The 27683-nt window shown below is 42.9% G+C and overlaps 1 protein-coding gene across 1 annotated transcript in view; it reads left to right on the top strand.

Annotated features, from left to right (window-relative positions):
• Positions 1–23905, top strand: part of LOC126227761 (ankyrin repeat domain-containing protein 2-like) — a 32126-nt gene extending 8221 nt beyond the window's left edge. The window contains exons 2-3 of the mRNA XM_049942247.1: positions 13060–13593; positions 23362–23905. Of these exons, the coding sequence (XP_049798204.1) occupies positions 13313–13593; positions 23362–23842 (762 nt within the window). The 5' untranslated portion in view covers positions 13060–13312 and the 3' untranslated portion in view covers positions 23843–23905. The remainder of the gene's footprint in view (positions 1–13059; positions 13594–23361) is intronic.
• The last annotated feature ends 3778 nt before the right edge of the window (positions 23906–27683 follow it).

Below are 27683 nucleotides of genomic sequence, written 5' to 3'. Positions count from 1 at the left end.
GGCGCAGACGCTTGTAAGCGTCAGCCGCAGCGAAAGTGTTAAAGAGCTAGAAAACAATGTAGAACAAATAGGATGTCCTGCCCATATCCTCCAGTATATTGTATCAACCGCTGCTGGAGTCTTAACTGTCGACATTGAAATAATCATCACGAGCGGTTCTAGGCGCTTCAGTCTGGAACCGCGCGACCGCTACGGTCGCAGGTTCGAATCCTGCCTCGGGCATGAATATATGTGATCTCCTTAGGTTAGTTAGGTTTAAGTAGTTCTAAGTTCTAGCGGACTGATGACTTCAGAAATTAAGTCCCATACTGCTGACAGCCATTTGAACCATTTTTGAATGCTTAATAATCGCCAGGAAAATGTTTCATTATTTTTCAATATACACTTTAAGGACAGAGACTCTGAAACAGCTCTGCTTGTACATCGTCAGTCATCAGACTTTTCGCCACGCGGGATTAGCCGAGCGGTCTGAGGCGCTGCAGTCATGGACTGTGGCGCTGATCCCGGCGGAGGTTCGAGTCCTCCCTTAGGCATGGGTGTGTGTGTTTGTCCTTAGGATAATTTAGGTTAAGTAGTGAGTAAGCTTAGGGACTGATGACCTTAGCAGTTAAGTCCCGTAAGATTTCACACACATTTGAACATTTGAACATCAGACTTTTCTACCTCACTCAAAAACAAGATCGCTGTCGTTAATGTCCACAGTTGAGAGAATTCTTAAGCTTTGGATTCCATTTAAACAATTTTGTGGCGCTGAAGACAGGCCTCCTAAAATGATTTCAGACTTCCTTGATAGTCCGATAAGTGAAATTTACTTCATCTTTCTGCAGACAAACTTGGATCTGTCTGAAAAAATATTAAGCATGGAGAAGAATAAAGTCTAGATAATTTTGATAACAAATTTTTAATGAAAACTGAAAGACGTCTGAATGAAAGGAAGACTGCCAATTTTATTGGCATACAAACCAAGTTGACTTTGAACAAATTAAGGAATGAGAACCCAAAACCAATAAATAATTTGATTTCGAAATGTTAGGTAGAGATAATGACTCTCTATGCCGTAGCGTCTGATTACTCAGAGAAATGGGCTGTGTAGTTACTCAGATGAAACAGGTTCAAATCTGTCTTCCTGATCCGTACGTCCTTTCTTGACAAAAGACCACTCTATTGTGCAGCCATCCGAAAACTGACGCTTTCTCTTTCCATCCTTAGGCACTTTCGTAATGTATGATACGTTTATTAGACCGTAAACAGTCAATAATACTTTGTCATCGAAGTAAACGTCACTATACACTTCACGCCTTATACACCCGCAGTAAATACTTTAAACATTGCTAACTTGCACTCGTACGTTCGTCTTAGGTTTACAAGGAACCGTGTTATGTGACTGCTATTCAAATGGGAACTGCCCGATTCCTCCGCGAGAAATTGGGGCTCATACGGAGAAATATAAACAGTCGTTTGTTGCTCACTCTATTTGCGAGAGGAACAGGGGAGGGAATGACTAGAAATGGTAGATGGTACCCTCCGCCACATACCGTACGGCGGCTTGCGGAGCAACTGTGTGGATGCAGAACAGAAATGGATTCACAGTAGTAGTTTATGACGTGCTACTCAATGGCCCTGAATATCCAATGCCATCTGAGACCGCAAATCCGTGCTGCGAGGGTAGGACGGGCCAGTGTTTCCTAACTGCTAATTGGAAGCCCCATTCACATCGTTGTATTCCTCTGACACATCTAAGAGTGGACTACTCGGAGCGTCACTGTCGCCGTGGCTCGAGGCTTTTCCAATTATAGTAAGTGTTCAAAAGCAGTACCGTCAACTTCAATGTACTTAATGATCCGCTTTCCAAATGATCGTGCACAGGACAGAAGCATACCTGCGGGGATGTCGGCACAGGCGTTTCTCATGCAGTCGACTGTGTCTTCACGGCCTGTTGGCACTTGCTGGTACAACTTATCTTTTAAATATCCCCACAGAAGCAAATCCGGCAACATCAAATCAGACAACCTAGTGGGTCAATTAATAGAGCCACCTCTGCTGATCCAGCGACCAGTGTAGTCTGATACCTCCTCTGCTTCACTTGAGTCATACGCTGGCCAACCGTCATGCTGAAACGACATACGTTGTCGAACGTCCAGGGCAGCATCCTGCAGCAGTACCGGTAGTTCCTGTTCCGAAAACGTACGGCATCTTCGTCCATGTATACATGGAAGAAGCCTGGAGATACTGACAGGTTTCAGATAGATTATATAATGGTAAGACAGAGATTTAGGAACCAGGTTTTAAATTGTAAGACATTTCCAGGGGCAGATCTGGACTCTGACCACAATCTATTGGTTATGAACTGCAGATTAAAACTGCAAAAAGGTGGGAATCTAAGGAGATGGGACCTGGATAAACTGACTAAACCAGAGGTTGTGCAGAGTTTCAGGGACAGCATAAGGGAACAATTGACAAGAATGGGGGAAAGAAATACAGTAGAAGAAGAATGGGTAGATTTGAGGGATGAAGTAGTGAAGGCAGCAGAGGATCGAGTAGGTAAAAAGACGAGGGCTAGTAGAAATCCTTGGGTAACAGAATAAATATTGAATTTAACTGACGAAAGGATAAAATATAAAAGTGCTGTAAATGAAACAGGCAAAAAGGAATACAAACGTCTCAAAAATGAGATCGACAGGAAGTGCAAAATGGCTAAACAGGGATGGCTAGAGGACAAATGTAAGGATGTAGAAGCTTATCTCACTAGGGGTAAGATAGATACTGCCTACAGGAAAATTAAAGAGACCTTTGGAGAAAAGAGAACCACTTGTATGAATATCAAGAGCTCAGATGGCAACCCAGTTCTAAGCAAAGAAGGGAAAGCAGAAAGGTCTATACAAGGGCGATGTACTTGAGGCCATTGTTATAGAAATGGAAGAGGATGTAGATGAAGATGAAATGGGAGATATCATACTGCGTGAAGAGTTTGATACAGCACTGAAAGACCTGAGTCGAAACAAGGCCCCGGGAGTAGACAACATTCCATTAGAACTACTGACGGCCTTAGGAGAGCCAGTCCTGACAAAACTCTACCATCTGGTGAGCAAGATGTATGAGACAGGCGAAATACCCTCAGACTTCAAGAAGAATATAATAATTCCAATCCCAAAGAAAGTAGGTGTTGACAGACGTGAAAATTACCGAACTATCAGTTTAATAAGTCACAGCTCCAAAATACTAACGCGGATTCATTACAGACGAATGGGAAAACTGGTAGAGGCCGACCTCGTGGAAGATCAGTTTGGATTCCGTAGAAATGTTGGAACATGTGAGGCAATATTGACCCTACAACTTATTTTAGAAGCTAGATTAAGAAAAGGCAAACCTACGTTTCTAGCATTTGTAGACTTAGAGAAAGCTTTTGACAATGTTGACTGGCATACTCTCTTTCAAATTCTGAAGGTGGCAAGTGTAAAATACGGGGAGCGAAAGGCTATTTACAATTTGTACAGAAACCAGATGGCAGTTCCACGAGTCGAGGGGTATGAAAGGGAAGCAGTGGTTGGGAAGGGAGTGAGACAGGGTTGTAGCCTCTCCCTGATGATGTTCAATCTGTATATTGAGCAAGCAGTAAAAGAAACAAAAGAAAAATTCGGAGTAGGTATTAAAATCCATCGAGAAGAAATAAAAACTTTAAGGTTCGCCGATGACATTGTAATTCTGTCAGAGACAGCAAAGGACTTGGAAGAGCAGTTGAACGGAATGGACAGTGTCTTGAAAGAAGGATATAAGATGAACATTAACAAAAACAAAACGAGGATAATGGAATGTAGTCGAATTAAGTCGGGTGATGCTGAGGGAATTAGATTGGGAAATGAGACACTTAATGTAGTAAAGGAGTTTTGCTATTTGAGGAGCAAAATAACTGATGATGGTCGAAGTAGAGAGGATAAAAGATGTAGACTGGCAATGGCAAGGTTCAAATGGCTCTGAGCACTATGGGACTTAACATCTGAGGTCATCAGTCCCCTAGAAGTTAGAACTACTTAAACCTAACTAACCTAAGAACATAACACACATCCACGCCCGCGGCAGGATTCGAACCTGCGACCGTAGCGATCGCGCGTTTCCAGACTGAAGCGCCTAGAACCGCTCGGCCAGGAATGGCAAGGAAAGCGTTTCTGAAGAAGAGAAATTTGTTAACATCGAGTATAGATTTAAGTGTCAGGAAGTCGTTTCTGAAAGTATTTGTATGGAGTGTAACCATGTACGGAAGTGAAACATGGACGATAAATAGTTTGGACAAGAAGATAATAGAAGTTTTAGAAATGTGGTGCTACAGAAGAATGCTGAAGATTAGATGGATAGATCACGTAACTAATAAGGAAGTATTGAATAGGATTGGGGAGAAGAGATGTTTGTGGCACAACTTGACCAGAAGAAGGGATCGGCTGGTAGGACATGTTCTGAGGCATCAAGGGATCACCAATTTAGTATTGGAGGGCAGAGTGGATGGTAAAAATCGTAGAGGGAGACCAAGAGATGAATACACTAAGCAGATTCAGAAGGATGTAGGCTGCAGCAGATACTGGGAGATGAAGTTTGCACAGGGTAGAGTAGCATGGAGAGCTGCATCAAACCAGTCTCAGGACTGAAGACCACAACAACAACAAGAACAACAACTTCGTCCATTCAACGTACCGTCTTTACAAAACGGACCAATGAGTTCATTCCCCATGATGCCACATCGTAGGTTAACCGACCAAGGACGTCGATGGTCAACTTGCCGTAATAAGTGGGGATTGTCTACACTCCAGCAATGCAACTTAACGCTGGTTTGTGAGTGTAAACCCATCGCAAAATAGTAGCTCGGAAAATATGATGGGGTTGTTTGCATTTGTTGACGTGCTCATTCTCGTAACACTATCTGGTTATGGAATTCCGCGCCCTAAAGTTCTTGATGCATTGGCACGTGATATGAAAGATACTTATGACGTTGCAGTATTTCGACGGTACTACCTACGGAGATACTGGAATCGCTGTATAGGGTAAATTAGGGTGATATGTTGAACAAAAGATTTGGGCCTCGTAGAAGACAACGCACACTGATCTGTATTTGCACGCAGACAGCTGCCACCACCCTTCACAGAGGAATGGGGTACTTAAAACTCTAGTACATAGGGCGCGCACTATCTCTGACGCAGAGAGTCTACCTCAGGAATTGGAACATCTGAGAACTGTATTTCGAAAAAAAGAAAAAATGGGTACTCAGAGTGGCAGATTCAACATGCTCTCCGCCCAACCACCACAGTACAACCTGTGGAGATGGATGAAATCATGAGGGAGGAGGTAGGCACTGCGTTTATTCCATATACAGGCGCACTCTCGGGGAAAATCGCCCGCATTTTGAAGAAACGCCGGGTCGGAACTGTGTTTTGTCCTCCGAATAAAACTCGTGCACTGGCGCGGAGCGCCAAAGATGACCTCGGTTTGAGGAAGGCCGGCGTGCACCAGATTCCGTGTCAATGTGGCAAGTCGTATATTGGTCAGTCGATGCGTACCGTCGAGGATCGATGCCGTGAACACCAGAGGCACACTCGACTGATGTATCCGAGCAAGTCGGCGGTCGCTGAACATTGTTTGTCGGAAAATCACGCTATGGAGTACGAACGCACGAGGATTCTGGTACAGACGTCGAGATACTGGGACAGCGTTGTTAGAGAGGCCATCGAAATTCGCACCAATGACGACCTCATAAACCGTGACTGTGTCTATAATCTTAGCAAGGCTTGGCAACCAGCGATTGGGTTAATCGAGAGTAAATCGAGCAAACGTATAGTTGTGACGACCACGGCGGACAGAGCCATCACACCGACGTCATCTCAGACGCCGTCGCAATCTGTTCCACCGCGCGACCGTGGCGCGGGCGCGGACGGCGGAGGGAGCACGCCGCGGGCGGAGGGTATTTAAATCGGGCGCCGCCGCGACCGAACCCAGTTCCCTCTGAGCAGCCATAGCGTACGGATCTCCGTGCCGGCACGTTCACAGGAGCTCAGTCCGACACGTATGATCGCCGAAATATTGTGCCCGTTGGACGCTGTAGACCGGCAGTACACCCGTGGATATTTTGATGATCAAATACGCCGGGAGAAACTCAAGAATCACAAGACAAGAAATTGTTTATTTAAACAAAATAAAAACACTCTCCTTTCACAAAATACATAAGTAACACAATTAACAGTACCACATCCTCTTTAAGGCACTACAAAAGATAAAAATAAACAATACTTATTTTTATGGCCTTTGGGTGAAATGGTGAACTTATTTCCCCTGCTTTTTGCCACATACGTCACACATAGATTCATATTTTGAACAGTCTTCATGCACCCAACGTTGGCAGCTAATACATTTGATCCAATCCACATACTTTTTAGTGCAACTGTATAGCTCACCGCACCCTACACAACAACACTCTTTACCATCCGCGTCGTCATCATCCAGCGACGAGTCGGATTCGGTGTCAGAGGTAGACGCTTTTCGTTTCTTAGGCTGCTTCTTTCTGATAATTCCTTTGGTAGTCTCTTTGGTTACGGTTTTTCCTTTGGTTACGGTTTTCCCGTTGGCTACGGTTTCTCCTTTGGTCCTCTTTTTAGCATTTGCTCAGTTCTTCACTGACTCATTTTGTCGTTTTCTTTTTCGCAGGTTGTCGATGTTTTCTGGAGAAGTCAAAACCTCAGCTTAAACTCTGGACTTATTCCTTGCAGATGCAACTTTATCTAGGATAGGTATCGGCGAAATATGGTCCAAGAGTTTGCCAGGGGTTATTTGAGATTCTTCTGTTGTCACTGTCGAGGTCATATCTGTTGCTTATGATGAAGACTGCATGTTTTCCTCTGGATTTTCCGCCCGTTGCGGACAACCCAGTTGTGGTGAAGCTTGTATGTGTTCAAGCTGTCTCTCTACCGTTCCACTCTCGAACGGCACGCGGAAAAAACGAGCAATTAAAATTTTTCTGTGCGAGCCCTGATTTCTCATATTTTACCGTATGATCGTTTCTCCCTATGTAGGTGGGTGCCAACAGAATGTTTTCGCAATCGGAGGGGAAAACTGGTGATTGAAATTTGATGAGAAGATCCCGTCGCAACCAAAAACGCCTTTGTTTTAATGGTTGCCACTCCAATTCACGTATCATGTCTGTGGCACTATCTCCCCTATTGCGTGATACTGCAAAACGAGCTGACCTTCTTCGAACTTTTTCGATGTCATCCGCCAGTCCCACCTGATGCGGATCCCCCACCGCACAGCAATACTCCAGAAGAGGGCGGACGAGCGTGGTTTAAGCAGTCTTTGTTGCACCTTCTAAGTGTTCTGCCAATGAAGCGCAGTCTTTGGTTTGCTCTACCCACAATATTATCTATGTGATCGTTCCAATTTAGGCTATCCGTAATTGTAATCCCTAAGCATTTAGTTGAATTTACTGCCTTAAGATTTGTGTGACTTATCGCGTAATCGAAATTTAGCTGATTTCTTTTAGTACTCATGTGAATAACTTTACAATTTTCTTTATTCAGGGTCAATTGGCACTTTTCGCACCGTACAGATATCTTATCTAAATCATTTTACAATTCGTTTTGGTCATCAGATGACTTTACAAGACGGTAAATTACAGCATCATCTGCAAACAATGTAATAGGGCTACTCAGATTGTCTCCTATGTCGTTAATATAGATCAGGAAGAATAGAGGGCCTATAACACTTCCTTGGGGAACGCCGGATATTACTTCTGTTTTACTCGATGACTTTCCGTCTGTTACTACGAACTGTGACCTTTGTGACAGCTCATCACGAATCCAGTCGCACAACTGAGGCGATATTCCGTAGGCACGCAGTTTGATTAGAAGACGCTTGTGAAGAACGGTGTCGAAAGCCTTCTGGAAATCTAAAAATGTGGAATCAATTTGACATCCGCTGTCGACAGCACTCATTGCTTCATGAGTATAAAGAGCTAGTTGTGTTTCACAAGAACGATATTTTCTGAATCTGTGCTACGTGTCAATAAATCGTTTTCTTCGAGGTACTTCATAATGTTCGAATACAGTATATGTTCCAAAACCCTACTGCAAATTGACGTTAGTGATATGGGCCTGTAATTCAGCGGATTACTCCTACTTCCCTTTTTGGGTATTGGTGTGACTTGAGCAATTTCCCAGTCTTTAGGTACGGATCTTTCTGTGAGCGAGTGGCTGCATGTAACTGCTAAATATGGAGCTATTTTATCGGCATACTCTGAGAGGAACCTGACTGGTATACAATCTGGACTGGAAGCCTTGCCTTTATTAAGTGATTTAAGCTGCTTTGTTACACCGAGGATATCTACTTCTATGTTTCTCATCTTGACGTTCTTGATTGGAATTCAGGAATATTTACTTTGTCTTCTTTGGTGAAGGAGTTCCGGAAAACCGTGTTTAATAACTCTGCTTTAGTGGCACTGTCATCAGTGACTTCACCGTTGTTATCGCGCAGTGAAGGTATTGATTGCGTCTTGCCACTGGTGTGCTTTACGTAAGGCTAGAATATGTTTGGGTTTTCTGGCAGATTTCGAGACAGAATTTCGTTGTGGAAATTATTAAAAGCATCTCGGATTGAAGTACGCGCTATATTTCAAACTTCTGTAAAACTTTACCAATCTTGGGGATTTTGTGTTCTTTGCAATTTGGCGTGCTTTTTTCGTTGCAATAATGTATGGTACATCATGCACCAAATGCAAATTCAAAGATTCTGTTTTTCATTGCACACTATTGAAATTTCGTGCAGTGAGCTAAGTGCTCATTAAATATCACAATAAGTACCAACATTGGTGAAACCATAGACAGTTCGTCGTGAAGCTGACGAGTACCTCTGTAAGATACCAAAGAAGCAATTTTTTTCGTGAACAGTTTCTTTAAGGTCGTGTGAGGAAAAACTGCAGACAAAACTGAGCTTGGACGTCGTTCCGCTGGTAGCGTCTCTGCTACGGTGTGGCTGGCGGGCAGACTAGCATTCTCTGTGGCACGCGCTATGTGCGGCATAGTGACACACACGCACACTCACTGTCGGCGTTCTTTGTGTTCCTACACTAACCGAGAATACCTTAGCACAGCATTAGATCTTAATATAAGTGAAAACTTTCCTCTTACCAGTATCATCTCCAGAGCAGTGGTAATGTGAGAGGAGGTGCAAAACCATAAAACGTATGTTAGTTGGTGGAGGGCACATTCTCTATAACTGGATCAACATTTCGTCGTACGCACGCTTCGTATACGACAGGTGAGCTGGGAAGGAGTTGCAGACGGACTGGGGCAGTTGGCCTGAGGTAACATTTCCAGGTGTCGAACCCCAAACTTCGGCAGCAGTAGGTCGGTTGGCTGTGCCTATCAAATCCCGCACTGCAACATAGACTAGTTGTTAAGAGCAGACTAATTTAGATTACAGTAGTAAAATATCGTTTTCCTAAATATATTGAATAATAAGGAAGGTAAATCTTTCCGTGACACAATGCTATAGACCCTTCTGGGCTTGTTTCATTGTGCTAGGTGCCCATTTTGGAAACCTTTGTGATCATGTGACACTGAACTATAGCTACAGTTTATAGAAATAGTATCTCTACTCCTTCTGTTGACATGTCCTGCAAAAAAAAGCAAAACAAAAATAGTTTGGTTTTGTCAGTAGCGTTTAGTAAGTATACATTCTGGGTGTTCACAAATTTTTAAATTCAGATGAATATGAAAGTGTCAATTCAACAGCATCTGCTGCATAGCAGTTACGCTTATCAACATACGTATTCAACTTCAGCCGGCGATTTCGGCGATAATAATAATAATATGCATATCTTGTCCGAAAAAAGAAAGAGAAGTTTTTGTGGAATTTTGTTGTTTTGTACATAATTAAATGCAATTTGTGGAAAGAACGAAATAATGTTTAAGCTTTCACTACTCTCCATTTCGCATTTTTGTGTAAGTGGGAGTTTCTGTGCATTTTTTATTTTGTCAGACAAACGTAAAACATGTATTAGTTACTGAATTAACTTCCGGGTTGAAAATCAGGCATTCTTAAATTACACTCAACTCACACAATTCTTTGTTAAATGTCCGTTTGTAGTGATGGTTATTTGATTTCGTCACTCTCTCAGACAACGGATCTGGTCTGGGTGGTGCTAATTCCTTTGCGGCTAACTTTTCCCGGTAATTTTCTTTTTCTCAAGTACTTAAAACAGATTCAAGAGAGTTCAGGTCGACAATGCACAGGAAAGCTGATTCCCGCACAGGAAGCAACCAACTCCAGACACAAACTGCCATTTGCGGACGTCAGTAAGTTCAGGTAGTACGATCTACCAACAAGGTCACTCGACTAGAATACAAATGATGTGCTGACAACCATAAAGGCCAAACGTACACCGTCTTCGATCCCACATTTTAGTGACGAACCAGTGAGACAGCTTTTTCGGAATGTTGATATGTACGTACAATGTGTGGTTACAGTAGAGATAAAACAGACCCGCCGTAAGATCAACAGATGTCAGAAGTGCTGTGTCGTCCGAACAATACACAGCCAGGGCCAAAGCACCACAGGCGCAAAGATGCGACCTGGAGCCAGTGTCGTAGAGACTCTCCATTAGCGCGAATTCCACCACCGCCACGGGCGACGATGAGGATGAAGATATCGACTCCGCCTCTGCCAGTTGCCGCCCGAGTACAAATCGCCAATGACCAGGCAAGGGACAGAAGCCTACTCAGAAGAGCAGGTCTCACCCACGTGTTTATAGATCATCGCCCAGGGCTGGCCCAGACAGGGAACATCGTTTAGTGAACTCTTAGAAATGAGCATACAATTATCGTAAATTGCATTTGCTATGTACTTTGAAGTATACCTGCTATTGATTATTTGCACTTAGCCATTGAGGGACATTTTGTGTTTTATTACAATCAGTGTTGCGGAATTAATCATTCAGCAAGTCACAAAGGTAAGTAAACGTTTTTATCTCATTTGTCTGACTTTGTTACTACACTACTGGCCATTAAAATTGCTACACCAAGAACAAATACAGATGATAAACGGGTATTCATTGGACAAATATATTATATTAGAACTGACATGTGATTGCATTTTCACGGATTTTGGGTGCATAGATCCAGAGAAATCACTACCCACAACCACCACCTCTGGCCGTAATAACGGCCTTGATACACCTGAGCATTGAGTCATAACAGCTTGGATGGCGTACACAGGTACAGCTGCCCGTGCAGCTTCAACACGATACCACAGCTCATCAAGAGTAGTGACTGCCGTATTGTGACGAGCCAGTTGCTCGGCCACCATTGACCACACGTTTTGAATTGGTGAGAGATCTGGAGAATGTGCTGGCTAAGGCAGCAGTCGAACTATTTCTGTATCCAGAAAGGACCGTACAGGACCTGCAACATGCGGTCATGCATTATCCTGCTGAAATGTAGGGTTTCGCAGGGATCAAATGAAGGGTAGAGCCACGGGTCGTAACACATCTGAAATGTAACGTCCCCTGTTCAAAGTGTCGTCAGTACGAACAAGAGGTGACCGAGACGTGTAACCAATGCCACCCCATACCATGACGCCGGGTGATACGCCAGTATGGCGATGAAGAATACACGCTTCCAATGTGCGTTGACCTCGATGTCGCCAAACACGGATGCGAACATGTCGATGCTGTAAATAGAACATGGATTCATCCGAAAAAATGACGTTTTGCCATTAATGCACCCAGGTTCATCGTCGAGTACACCATCGCAGGCGCTCCTGTCTGTGATGCAGCTTCAAGGGTAACCGCAGCCACAGTCTCCGAGCTGATAGCCCGTGCTGCTGCAAACGTCGTCGAACTGTTCGTGCAGATGGTTGTTGTCTTGCAAACGTCCCCACCTGTTGACTCAGGGATCGAGACGTGGCTGCACGATCCGTTACAGCTATGCGGACAAGATGCCTGTCATCTCGACTGCTAGTGATACGAGGCCGTTGAGATCCAGCACGGCGTTCCGTATTACCCTCCTGAACCCACCGATTCCATATTCTGCTAACATTGTATCTCGACCAACGCGAGCAGCAATGTCGCGATACGATAAACCGCAATCGCGATAGGCTACAATCCTGGAGCATATTGATCCTCTACGGACGGATTATGGGGGAACCCCTCCCAACAGACGAGAAGACGACTTGGACGCTCAACTACGGCGGTTGTAGGATCCTTTTTGCAATGAAACCAAAATAAATCCATAAATACAAAAAAATTAAAAATGTTATAAAAAATTTAAAAAAAAAGAAAAAATTAAAGAAATAAATAAAACAACATAGACCAACCCACTACATCCTCTTCTTGATCCTTCGATCCTCGTTGCTTCGGCCTGGCGGTGGTGGTGGCCAGGCTTCGGGTGTCGACCCCTGCCCTACCCGTCATCTTGCTCCTGCAGCGGTTCCTTATATATATATATATATATATATATATATATATATATATATATATATATATATATATATACGGTGTCCCAGCTATCTTGTCCACCCAAAATATCTCTGGAACAACAAAAACAGCTATTGGAAAACGACTTTCACCGGTATCAATGTAGGGCTGGGGCCCATGAATGTACATATTTGGAAACATTCTAAAATTAAAGCATATGTGTTTTTTAACACAAACTTATGTTTTTTTAAATAGACCTCCTATATTTTTTCTTCAGCAATCCATAGCATGACTAAGCACATACACAATGGCGTTGTTTGCATCGCACTATTCCCATTACATCCCGAGATATTGAGACGCGAAGTTGACGCTTGAAACACCCGACATGCCCTGCTAGCGCACGTCCTGAGGCTCAGGCGTGAACCCCATGCTCCCCGTAATCGAGATGTGATTGACATGTGTAAAGACACCTCCATACTTATCAAGAGGGGCACTTACTTGGAGATCCGAAGTTCGAGTCCCGGTCGGGGCACACATTTTCACCTGTCCCCGTCGATATATATCAACGCCCGTCGGCAGCTGGCAGTATTAATATGATTCTAATTTTGTTTCAGAACCGTCCACAATGGCAGCTGCCAAAGAGATGCAGGAGGCTGCGGCCGCAGGCAGGGGGGACAGTGAGGAGGTGACGCTGGTGGCGGGCGACACGCGTCTCCAGGCAGGCGGGAGCCCCGTGTTGGCCTCCACGTTCCAGCACGACACACTGGAGGCCAGCGGCGGAGAGGTCACGGTCCCCGACGTGGAGGATCCAGCACTCCGGGAGCTGCCGGCCTACGTGTATTCCCTCCGGGCCCCCGGCTGTCCAGTATGGCCGCTCTACTGGCAGCTGCGGACACCGACTGTGTCCCCGGGCTGAAGGGAGACTGTGAGCGGGAGCTGGCCGCTCAGCTGACAGTGGAGAACGCGGCAGCCACAGCGGTGCTGGCAGTCGGGCACTCGTGTCTCAGCCTCACAGAGGCCGCTGTCGCCTTCATAAAGGCCAACTGGCAGGTGTTAGCCACACAGGGCTGGGCCGATGCAGTCCTCAACCACCCTGATGAAGTGGCCGAAGTGAGTCGGCTGCTCGGTGAGCCGTCGCCAGAATACAGGTAAGCACGGCGTAACATGAAACTTCCTGGCAGATTAAAACTGTGTGCCGGACCGAGACTCGAACTCGGGCAAGTGCTCTACCGACTGAGCTATCCGAGCACGACTCACGCCCCGTCCTCACAGCTTTACTTCTGCCAGTATCTCGTATCCTACCTTCCAAACTTTACAGAGGTTCTCCTGCGAACCTTGCAGAACTAGCACTCCTGGAAGAAAGGATATTGCGGAGATATGGCTTAGCCACAGCCTGAGGTATGTTTCCGGAATGAGATCCTTTCTTCCAGGAGTGCTAGTTCTGCAAGGTTTGCAGGAGAGTTTCTGTAAAGTTTGGAAGGTAGGAGACGAGGTACTGGCAGAAGTAAAGCTGTGAGGACGGGGCGTGAGTCGTGCTTGGGTAGCTCAGTCGTTAGAGCACTTGCCTGCGAAAGGCAAAGGTCCCGAGTTCGAGTCTCGGTCCAGCACATAGTTTTAATTTACCAGGAAGTTTCATATCAGCGCATACTCCGCTGCAGAGTGAAAGTCTCATTCTGGCAGCATAATATGCTCACCCGTTTTTCGCACTCTTACATTTGCTACTCTTTTCAACCTGTACTTGGAAAATATGATTGACCAATGCTCATTAGATGACAAAGGAGTAGAAATTGGAGGAAGAAGAGTTTGCTTTAATGTAAAATTACGTTAATTGCTACCAACAAGACGCAGTATATACCGCCTGCTGTATTCCAATTTTTCCTTATTGCTTAAGCTTCCGTAGTGTTAAGCGTAAGTTTCTCTTTTTAGTGACGTTGTCTTTGCTCCTTACCCATGTATTTGTAACAGTGGTGCTTTGTAAATAGAACTCTCTTCTGCACGCTGAATTTACATACAGTACTACTCTGTCAGCAAATGCATTAGAGATTTTATGCGTAATGTATATCAGTAAATTTATCGCTTGTTAGTAGCCTGGTAGTGGAAATTTTCATTCTTACTTTAATGTAAAATGCTGTTACTGAACGCAATCCAAGCGTACTTCTTACGCACATGTATTTAGCACCCTCCGCATCCCAAATTTTCCTCATCGATTGAGCCTGTACTTGTGAACAGTTAACCTTTCTCTGACATGCTGAATACTTAGGTTACCAAATATTTTATCCTTTGGACTCACGTTATAATTTTATATAGACAAGAGCCTTTACCAATGGGCGAATACATTTGTGCATTTATTCTGACATACGCTGAATTTATTCTGGCTGCTGTCCCTAAGCCATGGTATGTGATGTTTCTCGTTTTCACATCAATTATGTATTGGGCAATAGCCGCTCAGCTTCAGCTAATGTAATTTACCACCTTGTGGTGTAACTATTCATTACACTTACCTTACAAATATTTCGTGATTATTGATATTTTGTTAGATACGTAAAAATAGTTTGTAACCGTTTGTACACGTTTATAGGACCGACATATTCTGAAGAAGATTTTTTATAAATATCGTAACCTGGACCAAGGGCTAACTAAACCTTTGGTTTGAAATTCGCTGGCTGATTTTTTTCCCACCTCTTCTATTCTTAATGATGTACATCAGATTCTTGTTGTTACTGATGACATAAGATCATTCTCTTTTGGTGCATTCTTCACACCCTGCCCTCCCAAACTTAAATTGATTTACTTTTAAAATGCTACAGATGCGTAAAATTTCAATAATAATAAAAATAAAATATTTGACTGTTCCAGTATAAGCACAATTTCACATCATACATTAATACAGTGCACTTTTGTTGTATGCTTAACATCAATTCCTCTTAGAATTCAGCATTCACGCCGCCTGTATGCACATTAATAGGAAGCTCAGAAAACAGCTTACACTCCACAGTATCATAAATTGCAAACATTCTTCATCACACAAACACACGCACACACACACACCACCACCACCACCACCATTATGTCGTAGGGATGGTAGAAGATCGAAAAAGTAGATGTAATTGGCCACACTAGATTTAGTCGTGCTCAGTGAAGTGAAAGACGAATAACGGAATACATGAACAGGATGAGAGAGTTATATCATGAAAGGTTAGGTATGAATAGGAAGATAGGGCAAACAGTGAGTTATTGTGAACAGTCCAGTGATTTGTCATCACTATCTCCAAACCGATGTCAACAATAATGCAGCATCACGTGCGGAAAGTTTAGTGACAGGACGAGTATATGACAACAATGAACAGCTAACTTCGTATATAAAAAGCGATGAATATATAATAATCACGCGGTATAGGAATGCTGCAGTAAGGGAAAGTTTGAACACAGAGCATTGCAATCTCTCTCTCCCTATTGTGTTTATCCTTCATTCCATTGAAATCTCCGTCTTTCCCTGTTGTTTTGACCCTCCACAGCTCCCTGAAGTACCATACCATTCCAATCTGTCTTCCCCTGTTCATTATCCTTTACAGCTTTCTGTAGTACAGTGCAAGTTATTCGCTGATGTCTTCGCACAAGTCCTATCATCCTATTCCTTTTTCATGTCACTGTTTTCCACATATTGCTGTTCTCAGCTATTCCGCAGAGAACTTACAGTTTCTCTCTTACGAATTCACCTAATTTTCAAAGTCCTTCTATAGCACCCCATTTTGAATGCACTCATTCTCTTCTTTCCATGTTTTCCCCACAATTCGTGATTCATTTTCATACAATACTGTGTTCCAAACGTACATTCTCAGATATTTCTTCCCCAAATTAAGACTTAGAGGCCTTGTTTTTCGATGAATGCCCTATTTTCCTGTGCTACATTACTGTTTGTAACAACTTCGCTTCGTCTCTTATGTCTGTTTGCTTCCAGTGTAGTAGAATCCCCTCAATTCGTCTACTTTGTGGCCCCTAATTTTAATGTTAAATTTGCCACCAATGTTATTTCTCCTACTGCCAATACTTCACTTTTCCTTTCGTTTATAAATCCTAATCTATAAATCCTAATCCTGTGCTCATTAAAGTGTTCATTCCAGTTAACAGCTCTTATAATTCTTTCGCTCTTTCGTGGTACACAGCAATGGCATCAGCGAATCGTATCAGCGGAAACCTTTCCCTTAGGATTTTAATTCCATTCCTGGAACTTTCTTCTGTTCCACCATCCTTTCCCTATATCTTATAATTAGGTTTTTTTAAGAATTTCGTATGTGTTTCACCATTTTACATTGTCAAAGACTTTTTAAATGTCAACAGATAAAATGAAGGTTCCTTGCTTTTTAACTCCTGCCTCCATTATCAAGTGCAATGTCGTATCTACCTCTGGGTGTTTTACCTTTCCTAAACCCAAACGCGTTATCCTCTACTAGATCTTTAGCTTTCTTGTCCATTCTTCTGTATATTGTTGTAAGTAATTCCTATACATGAGCTGTTTAGCTCATTGCGCCAAACATGTCGCACATAGTGGTCCTTTCTCGCTTCTGGAGCGTCTGGATGATATTTTTCTGAAAGTTATGTTTCCAATCCGTCTTCCATTTCTCCGTCTATCATGTCATCCAATGTTTCTCCCCCTCATAGAGGTGTCCAATGTCCTATTTCCATCCATCCTTTCTCTTCTCTGCGTGTACTAATGGAATGCCTTTCTAATTATTAATTTGTTGAAACCTTCACTTTTAATTTCACAAAACCTTGTTTCGAGTTTGCTTTGTGCTGAAACTGCCCTTTCTACTTATTTTTCGGTTTCATCTAATTTATTCTTCATCTATTTTGCTTTATTTGTCGTGACCTAGGGTTATACCACTGTTGTCTTATCTTTTCGTGAATATTGTTATATTTTCTTCTTTTGTCAATCAATTTCAGTGGACTTCACATTCGCCAGCATTTTTTCAGTTCCTTTTCTTGTACCTGCCATCTCCTGTGATTTCTCCTTTTAGAGAAGTCCACTCTTGTTCGATTGAATTTCTAGTTTCGGTATTCGTTGTCGCATTATCTTAAGTTTCATTGAACTTCCGATTCGCGTTTTACTCCTCACTTCTGCAGAGTCCCATTCATTTGCAAACTGAATCCTCTTGACGGTTTCGTTAAGCTTCAGTTCACTCATTATCACAATAAAAATGTCATCAGAGTCTACATCTCCTACCACATATTCCTCACAGTTCAATATATGATTTCAGAATCTGTCTGGCCATGATGCAATCCAACAGGTATTCTCCTCCGTCTCCAGGCCTTCGCCAAGTATACCTCCAACTCTACGAACGGCCCAAAACACTGAGGCACTGAACAGCTCATATGGATGTCCGAGTGTAGAGAATGTAGACTTCCAGTACCTGCACCATCCTGAAAATCTGTTGGAATGGAGCAGTATGGGGGGGGGGGGTGTCGTACGCCGACTGGTGTGGCGAGAATGAGCTGCTAATTTTAATTAGTAGTTAGTAATTAGCAGAGTAGGTCCCAGAAAATGCACTTCAGTGATGAGAGTATGTGGTAAGTTATCATAATTACATTTCACTGATCGTTACCATTGCTGTTACTGTCCAATATCATTATGACACACAAAAAGAAAATGGCGTACGGCAGCGTTGGCCAGTTTACCCCCTCAAGGGAATTTCGGACGCCAAGTGCAAGTCTTATTTCATTCAACGCCACATTGGGCGACTTGCACACCGGTGATGAGAATGAAATGATAACAGAACAGCCAGTCCACGAGCGGAGAAAATCTCCAACCTGGCCAAGAATCGAATCTGGGCCCACTCAAAAGGGAGGTAAGCACAGTACCACCCAGCTAAGCAGGCGAGCTGACACACAGAAATATCTGTATCTATGAATATAATGTGAATGAGTCACAGACGTGGTAGTAGCACTGTGTAGGGGGGTATAAATTGTAATAACCTAGGCTCAGTCGTGGATAAAGTGGGTGGTAGACTTAGATTTATTGGTAGAATACTGGGGAAATGAAATCAGTCTACAAAGGAGATTCCTTGCAATCACTTGTGCAGCCCATCCTACAATATGGCTAACGTACGCAGGACCCATACTAATACGGGTAACGGGAGGTGTTGAATATATACAGAGCACGCTAGCATGAAAGGTCACAGGTCTGTTTCATCTATGGGGAAGTGTGAAACTAAATTGGCAGACTCCTGAGGATAATTTGTGTCTTTCCTGAGCAAGCCTACTTACAGAGTTTATAGATCCGGCTTTAAACTATAATACTGAGAATATACTCCAGTCTCCTATGAACCACTGCAGTAGGGATCTTGAAGAAAAGATTAATCACCACACACACACACACACACACACACACTTAAAAATGACTTTTCAAACTCCAAACGTGAACGAAATGGGAAAAACCATAAGTGGTACACTGGGATGTACCCTCTGCCATGCGCTCCATACTGATTTGCAAGGTATACATGTAGATGTAGGTGAAGCATACCAAAGCTTCTGATTCCACATGTTAGGGACTGATTCACTCACAGTTCTATGCTGTTTCAACTGGACTTTCACACAGGTCTGCTTTCTGTGGTCTACAATGAAATACCATCATAGTCAGCAGGCCCAGATCTAGGGGGAAAGGGTGGGCAAGCCAGAGAATCTGCCCCAGGCGGCAATTTCATAGGGCGCCAAATTCATAATTTTGAAGAAAAGAAAGCCTTGTTTCACAAACCACCTGGCAGCCAGCTCATGTTGGTCTATCGATTATTTGTATGATTTTAAAACATATCGCTGTTGGTTTCCGAACACATTCTAAGTTGATTTCTGAACGAATAATAAGTTGATTTTTGAATGCGTGCATAGTGTACATGATTCTCTGCCAGGGGAATCCCATTCGAATATAGAACTAAGAAAACTTTCCCGCATACAAAAGGGGACGGTGCTACACGAGCTGAGCCGAATAAACCCGAACGGTTAAATGCCAGTCGCGGTTTATGTGGGTGACTGACTTACGAATGATCAGCTTTGTTGTAATTACTTGCGAAATCCATAAATTCAGACTACCAGAGTGGAGATGAATGACTAATGGGAATTACAGGTAAGAAAGGTTACATATTAATCCTCAGTGTTTCCAAGAAAATGAAATTTTGGAAGAAAATTTTTACCAGGTCGCTAAACCACTAAGGGCCGCTTGAACAGTCCCCGGTTAGCATCCGCTTAAGTTCTGTTCTCGAAATAGCGCGGAAAACACGTTGTACGAACGCGTAATAACACCTAACTGGAGAATAAACGTGAAGTTCACCGGAGGAGGAGGAGGAGGATATTAGTGTTTAACGTCCCGTCAACAACGAGGTCATTAGAGACGGAGCGCAAGCTCGGGTGAAGGAAGGATGGGGAAGGAAATCGGCCGTGCCCTTTCAAAGGAACCATCCCGGCATTTGCCTGAAGCGATTTAGGGAGAAGTTCACCGGAGAATACGTTTTGATGGTGGTAGCAATAGTTATCGAATTACTGACAAGATTGATTGTCAGAACGAGAAAGGGGAAGCAATGGGGACATCACACACATTATATGGAAGAATATGACGATTCAAAATTAATGTAAAAAATTCCGTACAACTACTTTTCGATCTCATGCTTGAGAAACAGGAGCCTTTGAACGAAATGTGAAACTGTTTCCTAACTTAAAACTTTTTGCCTGTAGTAGTCCTATTAGGCATTTAGTATTTTGGAACAATGTCTTGAAAGGAGGATATAAGACGAACATCAACAAAACCAAAACTATTATAACGGAATATAGTTGAATCAAATCAGGTCGTGTTGAGGAACTAGATTAGGAGATGACAAAGTAGTAGATGAGTTTTGCTATTTGGGGAGCAAAATAACTGATGATGGTCGAAGTACAGAGGATGTAAAATGTAGGCTGGCAATGGCAAGGAAAGATTTTTTGAAAAAGAGAAATTTGTTAACATTGAGTATAGATTTAAGTGCCAGGAAGTGTTTTCTGAAAGTATTTGTATGGAGTGAAACATGGACGATAAATAGTTTGGAAAGGAAGAGAATAGAAGCTTTCGAAATGCAGTGTTACAGAAGAATGCTGAAGATTAGATGGATAGATCACATAACTAATGAGGAAGTATTGAATAGAATTGGGAGAAGAGGAATTTGTGGCACAGCTCGACCAGAAGAACGGATCTGTTGGAAGGACACCTTCTGAGGTATCAAGGGATCACAAATTTAGTATCGGAGGGCAGTGCGGAGGGTAAAAATGGTAGGAGACAGAGAGATGAATACACTAAGTAGATTTGGATGTAGATTGCAGTAGGTACTGGGAGGTGAAGAAACTTGCACAGTATAGAGCAGCATGGAGAGCTGCAGCAAACTGTTCTCAGAACTGAAGACGACGACGACAACAACAGCAATACTGGTACTTTGTGAACTATATTCTGTCATGATATTTATGTAAATGAGTTGTACAAAAATTACTATTTGTACCAAAACAGTCTCACGTATTTGGCGTGTATTACAATTGCTGCAATATTTGAAATGTCTATTTCGTTTTATCTAGCGTACAGTGCCTAAATATATGTACTCATATCGAGAAACCATATCAGTCTTTCGTACTATTCATATCAACAGCTTTTTTAGTATTAGACAACGACATTTAGATTTACCACGTAGCAAACCTTTGCCGAAATTTGATGAGGTAATAGATCCTTTCGTAGGGAGGAAAGCATGCCGTGTAAAGCTGCGGCAAGATGAGAGAGACAAAAAGATGTTGGGACCTACAGATTGAAGAAATGTGTACTGTCTTGCTTGTCTCTCGTCTTTACTGGTTTTACATTTCCCGTATTTATTTTTGTCACACAAAACAGAGAGTTATTAGATAATAGTTAACAAAGAGTGCAAATTTCTCTGAGGAGTTTGTATTCTCCCGGTTGCAGATAACCTCATCCAGTATTACTTTTGAGTTTTTTAAGGGGGGCACGATGTCAAACCTGCCGACAGGGAGCTGGAGAGGCTCCACACGACATTTTAATTTCCACTGTCCTGAATAGATGTCTGATGGATTTCATTATAAAATATACACGTCTGAACTCCGCTGAGTGAATACAGTGACGTGCGATAGAAGAATGCTGTGTGAAGAGGTGTGGCATTACACTTTGGCATACTTAAGACCAAATAACATATTTTACATTTCCTCGAACATATGTGTTTGATATTTAAAAACTCTTCAGAAAGATGTGCGCTACAAAATGAGCATATTTTTTAAAAATTGATTTTTTAATATTTGATGTCCCATCTTAAACGCTTGGAGAGGGGCGGATGGGGGCGATGGCAACTATAAAGTTTCAAGCTTTTGCCCCAGTTCCGAAATATCATAGATCCGGGGCTAATTGCTAGTACCCTAAATCAGACTGGTTTCACGTGAGTCAGTGTACACACCAGAAACAGCCAATGGAGCACAACCTCCACCATGGCCACACCTGGTAAAGCACTCTGGCGATCAGAACAACTTCCAGGTTATAAAACTGTGTATAGTCGTTCATAATTCACGTTTTCAATCTCGTCATTGCATAGAAAAGGATAGGGAATGTAACACGTAAATCTTCAGAAAGTTGAGATTCATCTTGAGTATGTGACACATCTTTGTAGAGATCTATTTTCAGTTGGCAGAGTAGCACCACTATCTGTGTCCATTTAGCATTTATCGAAAATAAAGTATCTGGAAGCGAATATTAGATTGATTAGCTGTAATAACTTCATTGACAGAATTAAAAAGAGTACATTGTTCCTGTCCACTTGATGTTTGTAGAAATATTGCCATGTTTTATGTAACAGCGCATGCAAGTCACAGTTTGCAGTAACAGAAAATAGCTGTTATGGGCTAGAGTGATGATAGTGATCTTGTAATACGAAAGTGATGCTATGGATTTCTCAGTACTTGCATCAGTGGTATGAGGTAGACGTTGTGTTCACAAAGCTGATGTCTGCTTAGAGGAAGATTAGATATATAATGATAATCTAGCAAAGTGCATGAAGCATAAATTTAGTCTGAGACTGCAAGTTTTGCAGTACCCAGCAGACATGTGGTGCACACAAGAATTTAATTACAGGTTTGTGTTTTGTTTGTTTTCGTGTGTGTGTTTGTTTGTTTTCGTGTGTGCATTTGTTTGTTTTCGTGTGTGTGTGTGTCTGTTTGTTTGTTAGTGCGTGTGTGTGTGTCTGTTTGTTTGTTTGTGCGTGTGTGTGTGTGTTTGTTTTCGTGTTAGTGTGTGTGTGTGTGTGTGTTTGTTTTCGTGTGTGTGTGTGTGTGTGTGTGTGTGTGTGTGTGTGTGTGTGTTTGTTGGTGGTTTTCCTAATGTTTCGACAAATTCATGTTTTGTGTGAAGGAGAAACTTTTTCTATGGCTATGGGGAGGCTATGTTACGAAATTTGGCAGTAACTGGACTGAAATCTTTTGGCTCCTTCTAAGGAAATTGTTTAAATACATGGAGACGTGATTTTTTTGACGTGTTACCGACAATAGTTTTAGGAGGATTGCTGCACACACAGATAACTAGTATCTGTAGTATGAAGCATCTGTTACAGTAGAGGTCAACGACTGGTTAGCAATAGCGCTTTAAGGTCGAATAAACTGACTTCTAGATAACAAGGAGAAGCACAGTTTCTTGAGAGACTGATAAGGGAATTTTTAATGGAAAAGGGATGAAGACTTTGATCGTAGGGTAGAAGAGAATCTCTGTACCTTAATATAAACGGTGTTGGACACTCTTTTCTACTGTCTAAGGTGATTATATCTGCATTCAGAATTGTTCGAGTTTTTTGTGTGTGATGGATTTCTTCATTAGGTGAGTGTGTTTTTGTAGTAAACTCTGGGAATATTTCTGTTTGTTGCAGACGCCTTCCCGGAAAGGAGTGTGGCAGGAGGCTGATCGAGGCAGCTAAGGAGGGGGCAGTGGAGGAGCTGAGGGTGCTTCTGGCGGCAGGTGCGAATGTGGAGGCGAGGGACGAGGACATGTGGACTGCCCTGCACTGGGCGGCAGGGAGGGGACACGAGAATGTGGTGAGGTGTCTGGTGGAGGGTGGGGCGGACGTCGAAACCAGAGACAGCAGGGGGAACACACCCATGCACTGGGCTGCATACCGCGGCCACGCGGCTGTGGTACGGCTACTGGCCGCCACCTCTGGTGACCCCAACGCCAAGGACGAGTACCAGTGGACGCCGTTGCACTATGCAGCGAGGCAGGGCCACGCAGAGGTGGCGGCTGTGCTGCTCGATGTGGGGGCCGACAGAGGGGCCTGGGATGATCACGGACAGATACCTCTGTACCTAGCCATGCAGAACAGAGAGCAGCAGCTTGCAGATATGCTATCATGAAGCATGCAGTCCAAAAAATTCTTTTGCTATAACATTTAAACACATCTCTACATTTATTTTGTATAATTTTTCAATGAAGAATGTAAAAAATTAATTCTCCAGTCACTCATTTACATCCACATTTAAGTAGTACATGAAGGTACTCTATTATCAGCGTGTGGGAACTGAGGTTCTGGAAAACGAATTGAAAATACAAGACACTACCTCTGTTTATAAGAAAAAAACTCAAATGCATTTCTGGGCTAAGCTTTGCAGGCGTCAACAAGTACTGAAAAATAAATACTTCACTGCAAATGAAGATAACTACTGCATGGTATGTGGTAACTGAAAAGTACAGGCTGTTTCAAAAAGGGCTTTACAACTTTAAAAACTCATATAAATTTATTGAAAGAAGATGCAGAGTAGAGTTTAGTGTTACTTTATAGGAGAACACATTAAGTTTTCTTAACCTTAAACTAACATCCGTTTGGGAGTCAATTTCTTCCCAAATTCGCTGTAGCATTGCAGGTGTAACTTGATCAGTGGCAGCCTAAATTTTTGCTCTAAGTCCAGGTAGAGAAGCCAGCACAGGTAGTACAAACACGATAACTTTCATGAATCCCCATAAAAATGTCGAGTGGTATGAGGTCTGGGGGACGTGGTATGCCATGCATTTGGCGAATCGCGACCAATCCATTGACTTGGAAAGTGGTCACTGAGAAAATCCCGGACATCAGCCAGGTAGTGGGGTGTTGCACCATCTTGTAGGCTTACTAGGAGGATCTTTTGCGGACATGAAAGGGAAATAATGGTCGAGGAAATAACGCTCACCGACTTCGATTATTGAAACCAAAACACACAGCTAGCACTCTCTGGTCCAACGAAGGCAGCCATCTTTAACGCAACTGCCTCTACTGCTCCGTACAGTGCGTTTCGGCACTAGCGAGCTACGGGAGACAAAATTTGATGTATTTCCCTACCAATTGACACTACAATCACCTCTGTAGGTACTATGAATTAATATGAATTTTCAAAGTTGTAGAGACCTTTCTGAAACAGCATGTATATCAGGCTGGCTTATATCCTGCTACAATATGTGATCGAAAGTATCCGGACACCTGGCTGAAAATTACTTACAAGTTCGTGGCGCCCTACATTGGTAATACTGGAATTCAGTATGGTGTTGGCCCACCCTTAGCCTTGACGACAGCTTCCGTTCTCGCAGGCATACTTCAATCAGCTGCTGGAAGGTTTCTTGGGGAATGGCAGCCCATTCTTCACGGAGTGCTGCACAGAGGAGAGGTATCGATGTAGGTCGGTTAGGCCTGGCATGAAGTCGGCGTTCCAAAACATCCCGAAGGTGTTCTGTAGGATTCAGGTCAGGACTCTGTGCAGGCCAGACCATGGATTATGCCAGGCTGTGCATTATGAACGGGTGCTTGATCATGTTGAAAGATGCAAACTCCATCCCCGAATTGATCTTCAACAGTGGGAAGCAAGAAGGTGCTTAAAACGTCAATGGGCCTGTACTGTGAATAGTGCCACGCAAAACAACAAGGGGTGCAAGCCCCCTCCATGTAAAATACCATCACACCATAACACCACCGACTCCGAATTTTACTGTTGGCACTACACACCCACACCCTGCCACCGGATCGCCACATTGTGTACCAGGATTCGTCACGCCACACAACGTTTTTACACTGTTCAGTCGTCCAGTTTTTACACTTCTTACACCAAGTGAGGCGTTTGGCATTTACCGGCGTGATGGGTGGTTTATGACCAGACGCTCGACCATAAAATCCAAGATTTCTCACCTCATGCCTAACTGTCATAGTACTTGCAGTGGATCCTGATGCTGTTTGTAATTCCTGTGTGATGGTCTGGGTAGATGTCTGCCTATTACACCTTACGACCCTCTTCAACTGTCGGCGGTCCCTGTCAGTCAACAGACGAGGTTGACCTGTACACCTTTGTGCTGTACGTGTCCCTTCAAGTTTCCACTTCACTATCACATAGGAAACAGTGGATCTAGGGATGTTCATGATTGTGGGAATCTCGTGTACAGACGTATGACACAAGTGACACCCAGTCACCTGACCACGTTCGTAGTCCGTGAGTTCCTCCCCCATTCTGCTCTCTTACGATGTCTAATGATTACTGAGGTCCCTGATATGGAGTACCTGGCAGTAGGTGGCAGCACAATGAACGTAATATGAAAAACATCTGTTTTTGTTGGTGTCCGGATACTTTTGATCATTTTGTGTACGTGAAACCACTGATAATCGCACCACACCCAGATTAATGAGGAATGATCTCTAGGGATAGAATTTTCCACACTGATTTCAGACTGCATTTACTTGTACATCCGCAGCAAACATGGTGCAGTACTTCTTGTCTTTTATTATAATCTGACATTAGTAGTAATATTCACAATGCATTATGCGCTTATCATCTGGAATCGGGTTATCAGTTGACATTCCAATTGAGTGGTTCCCAGAGAGCTGTAATGCTGCTGATATGAAATGTGCTGGCAGGTAACGTGTATCTTAGCTCTGATACTGCAGGATGCGACAGCAAATTGTCACTTTACACTTCACCTTCTATTGATCTTCAGTGATTTCTCTCATCCTGGCATCTTTTCAGCAGAGCACCTGCAGAGACTGCCACAGTAGCCATCATGCAGGAGCGCTGCTGGACAGCACCACAGCCAATAGTGCCCCCTGTGTCCCAGCCTGCACAATGCAGAACTACAGCATGAGGAACTGTACAACTGATATTGGAATGCTGTGCAGTCGTGTAGGCAGTTAGGTTGGTTGGTTGATTTGAGGGAGGAGACCAAACAGCTTTGTCATTGGTCCCATCGGATTACGGAAGGATGGGGAAGAAAGTCAGCCATGCCCTTTCGAAGGAACCATCCTGGGATTTGCTTGAAGCGATTTAGGCAAATCACGGAAAACCTAAATCAGGATGGCTGGACGCGGATTTGTACCGTCGTCCTCCCAAATGTGAGTCCAATGTGCTAACCATTGCGCCACCTCACTCGTTTAGGTCACAAAATGGAACATTTCACATGAGATATATATCATTTACAATGCAAAAAAATGAATACAGAGAGTACAACATAAATCTGTCCGAAATCCAGAAAATTTGACTGTAGAATTTACAGATAGTTCATTCTACATCCTTTACTTTTTGGCAATGCCAAACATTCACCTCGATTACAGAAAAACAGCTGAAACAATTGACAGACACAGAAATAAAATTGGAGATAAACGAAGGCACATGCAAAAAATTTCAGTCCTTGTAGCATTGTCTTAATGAAGTTCCAGCTGCCACAGTAATAATAATTATAGATGTGCTTGAAGGAGAACATGTTGGCAACTTTGAACACGAGCCAGCAATACAGATTTCACAATGTCACACACAGAACTTGATAGATACCAGACAGAATAGAACTAATAAGGTCGGAAGTCATCAAACTACAGGTAATACAATTACGTTAACTTGAGCACATAAATCAAGTAAATAATTGCAATGAATAATGTATACCGTACGAGTGAAATACAGTAAAGTTATTTAATTCGTTGATCTTTTTATTAGTGGCAATTGTACACTTTCGCATGCTTTAAACGAAAGGTAGTATAAATCTTTTACAGCTATTCCATGTTAATATAACCACCTAAACAATAATTATGCCGTTTCATACTTCAGTACCTCGATACAGCTGTACGACTAATGTCTGTCATTTAGTCATTTATCAGACATACATTGAACCTGCAGTATATTTAATTTAAAAGTTATTTTAAACTTCTTTTGCCGCTGGTTGCTCAGATGTTGTATGTGCAATTTACTTGAATTG

The sequence above is a fragment of the Schistocerca nitens genome, unplaced genomic scaffold (genome assembly GCF_023898315.1).
Source record: "Schistocerca nitens isolate TAMUIC-IGC-003100 unplaced genomic scaffold, iqSchNite1.1 HiC_scaffold_340, whole genome shotgun sequence".
In the NCBI taxonomy this organism is placed as follows: Eukaryota; Metazoa; Arthropoda; class Insecta; order Orthoptera; family Acrididae; genus Schistocerca; species Schistocerca nitens.
Note: the sequence above shows the minus strand (reverse complement) of the source record. Positions and strands in the feature narration are given on the sequence as shown.